The following is a 10,917-nucleotide window of genomic DNA, read 5'->3' as shown; positions in this document are numbered from 1 at the left end:
AGGATCCCATATGCTTTTTTAACAGCCTTCTCAACTTGTCCTGACACCTTCAAAGATTTGTGTACATTCACCCCCAGGTCTCTCTGTTCCTGCACCCCCTTTAAAATTGTACCATTTCATTTATATTGCCTCTCCTCGTTCTTCCTACCAAAATACATCACTTCACACTTCTCTGCGTTAAATTGCATCTGCCGTGACAGATTGGTGTCTCTGTCTCTGTTCTCCTGAGGTCTGTTCCTATCCTCCTCACGAGGCGGTGGTGTCTTGCAGATAGCAGCTAGTGTGCCCTCCCACCAGCCGCCTCCGAACCTGGCATGGCAGAGAGGGCACAAGGTCAGGCTGCCCATGCAGCAACTCAAGAGGTGAAACCCACAGCAGGTCCATCTCCGGACACGGCCGCAGAGAGACAAGGTCCATCTCCGGACACGCCCGCGGTGAGACAAGGTCCATCTCCGGACACGGCCACGGTGAGACAAGGTCCATCTCCGGACACGGCCACAGTGAGACAAGGTCCATCTCCGGACACGGCCACGGTGAGACAAGGTCCATCTCTGGACACGGCCACGGTGAGACAAGGTCCATCTCTGGACACGGCCACAGTGAGACAAGGTCCATCTCTGGACATGGCCGCAGTGATACAAGGTTCATCTCCGGACACGGCCGCGGTGAGACAAGGTCCATCTCTGGACACGGCCACGGTGAGACAAGGTCCATCTCTGGACACGGCCACAGTGAGACAAGGTCCATCTCTGGACATGGCCGCAGTGATACAAGGTTCATCTCCGGACATGGCCGCGGTGAGACAAGGTCCATCTCCGGACACGCCCGCGGTGAGACAAGGTCCATCTCAGCGCCAAGAGGCTCCTGGAGGAACAGAGCAGCCAATCACCTCACGCCCCGGCCACTCTGGTGGTATGTGGGACAAGTGCATTGTGGGGGATTAAAATCACAGCCACGCTAAAGCTGTTGTTGCAAGATTTGGAAGTGGCTTTGATGGAGTGGTTTGAAAGGGCTCCAGGTGAGTTTAGGGTGATAGAGAAGGTTCTGCAGATGTTGCCTGAGTTACTCAGAGTCAACAAGAAAGGGCAGTGTGTGAAATGATTAACTCATGTTGGGACAGAGCTGTGTTGTGGTTGAAGGACACGGAGGTTTATACATAAAAATAGTTGCTCTGGTCTGTAGAATCTGTTCCGTTTAATAGTCAATAATAGAAATTAAGAACACGTCATTACACTAAACAGAGGCAGCACATTCTTGCAAGTTCCTCACTGAGATATCTTCCCTGCCCTCCTCCCTCTGTCTCTGCACTCCCCTTCCCTCTCTCCTCTGAGTTCACTGCCCTCCTTTCCTCCATAAACCTATTTACTATAAACTCTCCTACCCATATTCACGGCCCCCCCTTGACCTTACCATCTCCTGTGACCTTTCTACTCCCATGGTCTCAAACACAGGCCAGGCCATCTCCGACAACTTCCTTGTATCCCTTACCACCCACATCTCCCTCCACCTTCCAACTCCACTTCCCTCTGTTGCCTACCCTGTAAAAAAAACTCTCCCCCAAATTACTCACAACGGCACTTTCAAACTCCTACATGTCGAGCTTTGGGCCTCAGTTAACCACGATACTTCTACAGCTACTGATCTGTTTAATCACTCCATCACCTCCACCTTTGATACTCTGGTCCCCAACAAAACATTTACCGTCTCTCATCTTGGTCATTCCCCCTGGTATGGCCCTTATCTTTGCCCCCTCAAGACCAATGACTCAGACTTAAGCCTATATGGTGCACAACTCGTTTACCAGCTCATTGCCATATCAGGCTGGACCACATTAATGGATATTGGGCCACACTCTCCTCTGCCAAAACTGCGCACCAATCCAGGATCATCCACCACTTTAACAGTTTCCAGTTCCCTGGCCCTAACCCTCTCCTTTTCACTATGGACGTCCAGTCCCTCTACACCTCCCTTCCCCACCAGGACGGCCTGCAGGCCCTCCGCTTCTTCCTTGAATGGAGGCCCAACCGATCCCCATCCACCATCATCCTCTGCCTGGCTGAACTTGTTCTCCACTCACTTCCTTCAAATAAATGGTGTTGCTATGGGAACCCGTATGGGTCCCGTGCTATACCTGCCTTTTTGTGGGATACGTGGTCCATTCCTTGCTCCAGTCCTACTCAGGTCCCCTCCCTCATCTCTTTTTCCAGTACATTGATGACTGTATCAGTGCCGTTTCCTGCTCTCGCTCCAAACTGGAAAATTTCATCAACTTTGCTTCCAATTTCCACCTTTCCCTCGCCCTCACATGGTCCATCTCCGACTCTTCCCTTCCCTTCCTCGACTTCTCTATCTCCATTTCTGGGGATAGGCTGACAACCAATATCTATTATAAGCCCACGAGTCCCACAGCTACCTTGATTACACTTCCTCCCACCCCGCTTCCTGTAAGGACTCTGGGGGAGAAATTGGTTCAGGGCCCGTTCTGGGCGATGTTACCGCCCCGTGCCCGATGGACCCTGGGCAGGCAAGACGCAAGTTTGGTCCCAAGGGAGCACTCACCTGCAATCAGCGTTCCTCTCCAGGCCTTGCACCTGGAATCAAAGCAATTCACACTTTCTACCACTAGAGGGAGCGCCATCTCTTAAAGGGAGGATGTTTCTTAGAAATCTCTTAAAGGGAGGTGATACCTGTTATTTGCTGAAAATAACAGTCGACTGTCTGCATGGAGTCTGAACAGACATCAGACGTCGCACATGTAAAGCACAGACGCAGATCCCATCCCTATGTTTACAGACTGATGAGTTATGTTAAAACATTGAATAAAGGTTGTGCACCACTAAATCCCACATCCTCCAATCTGCACACCAGACCTCACTAATCTGCCGACCTGAGTTGGTACCAGGCCTGCGAGAGTGCGTGCACCAAGGTTCTCTGCTGATGCACTAGAGACTTTGGTGCAAGAGGTGGACAGAAGGAGGGACATCCTATATCCGCAGGGGGCGGGGGGCAAGATGCCCTCCAGACATATAGCCAAAAGGCAGTGGGAGGCAGCGGGGGACGAAGTCAATGCCAGGCGCACAGCATCATGAACATGGATGCAGTGCAGGAAGAAGTTCAATGCTTTGACATGAGTGGTCAAGGTGAGTGAGGTCAACTGTCAAGTGGCGTCTCCCACCAACTGCACCACACACTCTACCCCCATCACCCACACACCAATAAACTCTTTCCATCAGTACTCAACTCTTCCAATCAGATGCTTCCTCTCACCCTTACACATTACCACTGTTGCAAGTCGCCCACCCACAACTCACAGGCCACACCCACTGGCAGCTATTCAACCCTGACAGGCACATCACCCAGACACACGCCTTGCTTTCTTGCAGGAGAAGGTGGTGCATATCAGGAGGCAGCAAGTGGCCGTGGCATTTAGCCCCTCGAGCCTGTTCCGCCATTCAAAGAGATCATGGTGGACCTGTGACCTAACTCCATACACCCGTCCTAGCCCCATATCTCTTAATACCCTTGGTTCACAGAAATCTATCAATCTCATATTTAACTTTCACAAGTGAGCTAGCATCAACTGCCGTCTGCAGAAGAGCATTCCAAACGTCTCCCACCCTTTGCGTGTAGAAGCATTTCCTAACTTCACTACTGCACGTCCTGGCTCTAAATGTTAGGCTACGTCCCCGCGTCCTAGTATTGAAGTCTAGAAGACCTCCAAAAATAATTACAAATGTCTCGGCAGCCAGAAGCAATAATCCAGCCACTAACCTGTAAATCCTGCATGGTCCCTTTAAATAGCACTGGTGGGGGGTCCTCCAGGCACGTTCAGATGGTCGGGGTTAAGACTGTGCGTTGAGTTAAGCGTTAAGTCCCAAAATGGTGTCTATCACTTTAAATCAGCATTGCACACTGATTGAAGCCATTTTCTCCCTACTTTATATGATTCCAGCGTTCGTTATCTGCGCCTGCGCTAACTCCTATACCAAGATGGTGTCCGGCACACGCCACGCAGGAATCGTGCGTGCGCATCCAAGACGCCATCTTGGATGTCGGAGAGGCCGTGTAGGGCTGAAACAACAGGCGTTACACGGCCCAATTTAGAGCCCACTATTCCCTTCTCCCAGTTTCTCCGACTCCATCGCATCTGTTCTGACGATACCGCCTTCCACTCCAGATTCCCCTCCACTGTAGTTGACAGGCCCCTCGACTGTGTCCGTCCTATTTCCCACACTTCTGCCCTCACCCCTTCCCCTCCCTCCCAGAACCATGATGGGGTCCCCCTGGTCCTCACCATCCACCCCACCAGCCTCCACATTCAGCGTATCATCCTCCGCCATTTCCACCACCTCCTGCACGATCCCACCACCAAACACATCTTCCCCTCCCCTCCCCTTTCAGCGTTACGAAGGGACTGTTCCCTCCCACACCCTGGTCCACTCTTCCATCACCCCCAACACCCGCTCTCCTCCCCACGCCACCTTCCCGTGCGAGCACAGGAGATGCAACACCTGCCCCTTCACCTCCTCCCTTCCCACCGTCCAGGGCCCAAACACTCCTTCCAGGTGAAACAGTGATTTACTTGTACTTCTTTCAATTCACTACACTGTATTCGCTGCTCACAATGCAGTCCCTCTACACTGGGGAGACCAAACACAGACTGGGTGATCGCTTTGCTGAACACCTCCGCTCTGTCCGCAAGTGTGACCCTGACCTGCCGGTCAGTTACCATTTTAAATCCCCGTCCCATTCCCACTCTGCCCTCGGCCTCTTACACTGATCCAATGAAGCTCGACCTAAGCTTGAGGAACAGCACCTCATCTTTCGTTTAGGCACTTTACAACCCTCCGGACTCAACACTGATTTCAATAACTTCAGATCATAAACACAGCTCCCATTTTTTTGGACAGTAGGTGCTGGTAATGGTTCTGCGGTTGCCATTTACAGCTCCTCTAGACCCATCTTTTGTTTCTTAACCTGTCCCATTCCCACCCTCCTTGCCTTGTACCACCATCCCTCTTGTTATTTAATCACTCCTGCCCCCCACCCCATCACAGACTTTTGTTCTTTCCGCCCCTCCCTCCCTCCCTCCCTTCCTCCTCCCCCCCCCTTCTCTGGCTCTGTATTTGCTTAAAAACTAAAATCTTTAGCATCTTCCAGTTCTGACGAAAGGTCTTCGACCTGAAACATTAACTCGGTTTCTTTCTCCATGGAAGCTGCCTCACTTGCTGAGCTTCTCCAGCATTTTCTGTTTTTATTTCAGATTTCCAGCGTCCACAGTATTTTGCTTTTGATTAAGGGAGTGTAACAGTGTAAGGGAAAACGAGCTATTCAGTAAGGAAAACTGCAGTTATTGATAATTCAAGTAATTATCCCAATATGGATTGTATCCCAAATGTATTTTAACTTCTATATAATTATGTGATGCAGAATTGTGTGGATGTCATGCAGAGGGAGTGAAAGAAATGTATAAAACTTGGGTATCGAGCTCAGAACTGGGAAGTGTGTGAATCCCTGGACTAAAGGAGCAGGACAGTAATTGCAGCTCATTAGCTGCATGTTTACATAATATTACATGTGATGTATGCTTAATCCATCTGATATCTAATAGCCAACGTTTAAGAACCTTATTGATTTGAGGAGTAAATTATGAATAAGAATCCCACCATTAACAATTTCAGACGGTCCTGCAAGCCCGTGGGATTAAAGAGACAGTGACAGTGTGGATACAAAATTGTCTAAGGGACAGAAAGCAGAGAGTAGTGGTGAACAGTTGTTTTTCAGACTGGAGGGAAGTTTACAGTGGTGTTCCCCAGGGGTCAGTATTAGGACCACTGCTCTTTTTGATAGATATTAATGACCTGGACTTGGGTATAGAGGGGATAATTTCAAAGTTTGCAGATGACACGAAACTTGGAAATGTAGTAAACAATGTGAAGGATAGTAACAGACTTCAGGAGGACAGAGACAGACTGGTGACATGGGCAGACACATGGCAGATAAAATTTAACGCAGAGAAGTGTGAAGTGATATATTTTGGTAGGAAGAATGAGGAGAGGCAATATAAACTAAATGGTACAATTTTAAAGGTGGTGCAGGAACAGAGAGACCTGGGGGTGAATGTGCACAAATCTTTGAAGGTGGCAGGACAAGTTGAGAAGGCTGTTAAAAAAGCATATGTGATCCTGGGCTTTATTAATAGAGGCATAGGGGGGAAAATTGGGCCGTTGTTTTGGCGCTACGCGGCCTCTCCGACATCCAAGATGACATCCAGGATGCGCACGCACGTTTCCTGCGTGACGTGCGCCAGACACCATCTTGGTGTAGGAGTTAGCGCAGGCGCAGATAACGAACGCTGGAAGCATGTAAAGTAGGGAGAAAATGCGTGCAATCAGCAACGCTGAGTTAAAGTGATAGACCCCATTTTCGACCTTAACGCTCAACTCAACGCACAGTCTTATCCCCCAACTCACCAACACTCCTACACTCCCCACCTTTCCCCTCCCACAAGACAATCAAATCGCCCTCCATCTGATTACACATTGGTTTCCCTCTCAGCTCATTCCATGAATAAAAACCACCACCAAAAGCAAAACCAAAGTCTTATTTATCAATGAATAAATGAAATTATGCAAATATAACAGAACGATTCACCCTTGTGCATTCCCTTAGTGCCTGTTGTCCGTGTGCCTTTACCTATCCTAGTGCTCCTACGAGGTGCTTCCCCAGTGGCTGGAGCATGAGTGGTGGGAGGCTGCTGGCCTACAATGAAGGAGCGTGCAGATGGCCTTGGAGGACGACCTCGAGCAGCTCTGGGCCGGGAGGGCCCGGCTTCAGACTGCACCATCTCAGCCTGGGCTGCAGCAGTGTGGCCTGGCTGGCTGAGAGGCAACAACAGGGGCACTGGCGGAGTGGCAGGGGTGGGAGCAGGAATGATGTCATCCTGAGAGAGGACAGCAGGTCCGACTGCCATGGCGCCACGGCCACTCTCCCAGGCCAGTGCCTCAGCAATCCTGGTGATCAGTTGGAGAACGGATTGCTGGAGTGCTGTGATTCCCTGGAAGCCCCGTTCCACAGTGGTCCCCAGAGCCATGATAGCAGCAGTCTGAGCTTCCAAGGCAGCAGTCTGAGCTTCCAAGGCAGCAGTCAGACCTTGGATGGCAGATGTTTGTGCTGCAATGGAAGCTGTGACATCAGTCATCAGACGCTGCATCATGGTGGGTTCCACAGGTGCGCTGATGGAGGTGACCACCCGTTCCATGTTGGAAAGGATGGGCTCCAAGCTCTGCGCAAAGCTCTGTGCCAAGTTGGAGCTGGACTCCTCCATGCCCCTTCTCATTGTGCCCAGGCTTTCTGGCAGGTTTTCCAGTGCCCCAAGCATTTGTTGGTGTTCACCCATCAGCCGTCTCCTGTAGCCTGGCCCAGCGAAGTCCTCATCTGACTCCTCTGCAGCAGAACTAGTGAGTGACCTCGCCCTCCGGTGAGCTGGCCCCTGTGGTATCCGTTCCCCCCGCCCCGGCTCCTGTGCACTTGTGCTCGGTGTCTCACCACATGCAGATCCCTCCTCTAACCCAACCTCTAAAGGACGCGCAGTGTCAGTCTCTGAGCTGGTGGAAGCAAGTGTCAGATCGAGTGACAGTGTGGCTTCAGTGTCCTCCTTCTCCTGCTCCTCCTCCTCCTCCTCCTCCTCCTCCGCCTCCTCCTCCTCCTCCTCCGCCTCCTGCTCCTCCTCCTCCTCCTCCTCCGCCTCCTGCTCCTCCTCCTCCTCCGCCTCCTGCTCCTCCTCCTCCTGCTCCTCCTCCTCCTGCTCCTCCTCCTCCTCCTCCTCCTCCTCCGCCTCCTGCTCCTCCTCCTCCTCCTCCTCCGCCTCCTGCTCCTCCTCCTGCTCCTCCTCCTCCTCCGCCTCCTGCTCCTCCTCCTCCTCCTCCTCCGCCTCCTGCTCCTCCTCCTCCTCCTCCTCCGCCTCCTGCTCCTCCTCCTCCTCCTCCTGCTCCTCCTCCTCCTGCTCCTCCTCCTCCTGCTCCTCCTCCTCCTCCTCCTCCTCCCCCTCCTCCTCCTCCTCGGGTGCTGCCACGTATTCTTGGGTATCTGCAATTACAAAGGGAAACATGTTGAGTTGTGGAGTGGGGAGAGGAGCAAGTAAGAGGTGTGTGCTGACAGCAAGTGCAGCACGTGAGTCAGAAAAGATTATGGGAGGAGGGAGATGTGGAAAAGGAGAAGGAGCATTAGATACACAGAGACCCCCTTCACCGGAACCTCCAGAGCGGCACGTTGTGAAGGCTGCAGCAACGGCCCGCCCAATGATCCGCAGCACCGTCTCCTCTGGGGGGGTGAGGATGTGCAGACGTGCCCGTCCAGCCTCAGGTCCCTTCTGCTGCCGGATGTTATACGCCACCTTCTCCTGTAAGACAGAGGTCAGTGTGTCAGTGAGTGTCCTGCAAGGTGTGTGGGTGATGTGCCTGTCATGGTCGAATAGCTCCCAGTTTGAGTGACTTGTGAGTGGGGGCTGTGTGGCCTGCAAGGGTGGCGCTATGTGCGGGTGAGATGCAGCATGCCAAGTACAGCATTGCATATGGATGGATGGAAGGGCAGTGTTTGTTGGTGGGTGGGTGACAGGAGGTGTTGTGCGTGGAGCAGTGGTGAGGTTGGTTGGATGAGCCACTTGACGCTTGTATTCACTCACCTTGACCACTCGTGTCAAATCATTGAACTTCTTTCGGCACTGCACCCACATGCATGGTGCAATGCTCCTGGCGTTCACAGCCTGCCAATGCCTGTGGAGCTGTAGTCTGAAGGGTCTCCGGCCACCCTGCGGGTACATGCTTGCCCTTCTTTGGTCCACGACTTCCACCAGGGCCTTGAGAGCATCATCGGAGAATCGTGGAGCCCTCTCTCTCTCTTGCCGGTGCAGCTACTCTCATGGCCATTTTCCCTCCTGCAGGTAAGCTGTGTATCTGCCATTTTTTTTATTCGTTCATGGGATGTTGGCATCGCTGGCGAGGCCGGCATTTATTGCCCATCCCTAATTGCCCTTGAGAAGGTGGTGGTGAGCCGCCGCCTTGAACCGCTGCAGTCTGTGTGGTGACGGTTCTCCCACAGTGCTGTTAGGGAGTTCCAGGATTTTGACCCAGCGACGATGAAGGAACGGCGATATATTTCCAAGTCGGGATGGTGTGTGACTTGGAGGGGAACGTGCAGGTGGTGTTGTTCCCATGTGCCTGCTGTCCTTGTCCTTCTAGGTGGTAGAGGTCGCGGGTTTGGGAGGTGCTGTCGAAGAAGCCTTGGCGAGTTGCTGCAGTGCATCCTGTGGATGGTACACACTGCAGCCACTGTGCGCCGGTGGTGAAGGGAGTGAATGTTTAGGGTGGTGGATGGGGTGCCAATCAAGCGGGCTGCTTTGTCCTGGATGGTGTCGAGCTTCTTGAGTGTTGTTGGAGCTGTACTCATCCAAGCAAGTGGAGAGTATTCCATCACACTCCTGACTTGTGCCTTGTAGATGGTGGAAAGGCTTTGGGGAGTCAGGAGGTGAGTCACTCGCCGCAGAATACCACAGAATTTGAAATGTGCACCTGCACCTTTAAGAGGTGCGCTGTGCACACCCCATTTCCCACTTCCTCATTCTCTGTGCAGCCTCTCAGCAGCGAGGGCGGTGCAGGTTACACAGAGATTTCATGGTAAGTAGCAGGTATCACGAAGTTCACATGCTGTTCTTGTCCGTCGGATGCTCGTCTCCCCCAGAACGGACCCTTATCCAATTTTTCCCCCATTGAGTACAAAAGCAAGGAAATTATGCTAAAACTTTATAAAACACTGGTTAGGCCCCAGTTGGAGTATTGTGTCCAATTCTGGGCACCACACCTTAGGAAGGATGTCAAGGCCTTTGAGAGGGTGCAGAGGAGATTTACTAGAATGGTTCCAGGGATGAGGGACTTCAGTTATGTGGAGAGACTGAAGAAGCTGGGATTGTTCTCCTTAGAGCAGAGAAGGTTAAGGGGAGATTTGATCGAGGTGTTCAAAATCATGAACAGTTTTGATAGAGTAAATAAGGAGAAACTGTTTCCAGTGACAGAAGGGTCGGTAACCAGAGGACACAGATTTAAGATGATCGTCAAAAGAGTCAGAAGCGACATGAGGAAACACTCTTTACACAGCGAGTTGTTGTGATCTGCCTGAAAGGTTGGTGGAAGCAGATTCAATAGAATCATAGAACGGTGACAGCACAAAAGGAGGCCATTCGGCCTGTCGAGCCTGTGCTGGCTCTTTGTAAAGAACAATCCAGCTAGTCCCATTCCCCCGCTCTTTGCCTGTAGCCCTGCAAATTTTTTCCCTTCAAATATTTATCCAGTTCCCTTTTGAAGGCCATGATTGAATCTGCCTCCACCACCCCCTCAGGCAGTGCATTCCAGATCCTAACCACTCGCTGGGTAAAAATGGTTTTCCTCATGTCACCTTTGGTTCTTTTGCCAATCACCTTAAATCTGTGTCCTCTGGTTCTCGACCCTTCCACCAATGGGAACAGTTTCTCTCTATTTACTTTAATCGAAACCCTTCATGATTTTGAAGTAACTTTCAAAAGGGCTATGGGGAAAGAGCAGGGAAATGGGACTAATTGGATAGTTCCTTCAAAGAGCCAGGACAGGCACGATGGACCGAATGGCCTCCTCCTGTGCTGTACTTACTATGATACTACGCTCGCTCGTCCTGCTTTGCTCTGTCCATAGGCAATGTGATGTAGGTGTTCCTCCACTCCCGGTGTACAGCGGTGTACTGCAAACTAGGAGATGTCACCTGTTGCAGTCTGGATTGAGCTGGTTGTGTAAAAGTTCGGGGCCAGGGTGACCTTGCCAGCCACAGGCAGTGCTGTCCATGCCCTGGTGTGAGGCTCGAGTTGAGGCTGCAGCAGGTGACAGAGCTCGG

General features: G+C 51.8%; 1 protein-coding gene across 1 annotated transcript; it reads left to right on the top strand.

Moving 5' to 3' along the window:
- Nucleotides 1-314: 314 nt before the first annotated feature.
- Nucleotides 315-944, top strand: LOC137301651 (protein PBMUCL2-like). Its single transcript, XM_067971190.1, has one exon. It carries the CDS (start codon nucleotides 315-317, stop codon nucleotides 942-944), a length of 630 nt encoding a protein of 209 aa, XP_067827291.1.
- Nucleotides 945-10,917: the final 9,973 nt, after the last annotated feature.

This window comes from Heptranchias perlo, chromosome 34, assembly GCF_035084215.1.
Source record: "Heptranchias perlo isolate sHepPer1 chromosome 34, sHepPer1.hap1, whole genome shotgun sequence".
Classification (NCBI taxonomy): domain Eukaryota; kingdom Metazoa; phylum Chordata; class Chondrichthyes; order Hexanchiformes; family Hexanchidae; genus Heptranchias; species Heptranchias perlo.
Note: the sequence above shows the minus strand (reverse complement) of the source record. Positions and strands in the feature narration are given on the sequence as shown.

Coding starts and splice junctions, on each gene's coding strand:
- LOC137301651 (XM_067971190.1), top strand. CDS start 315: ATGGCAGAGAGGGCACAAGGTCAGGCTGCCCATGCAGCAACTCAAGAG.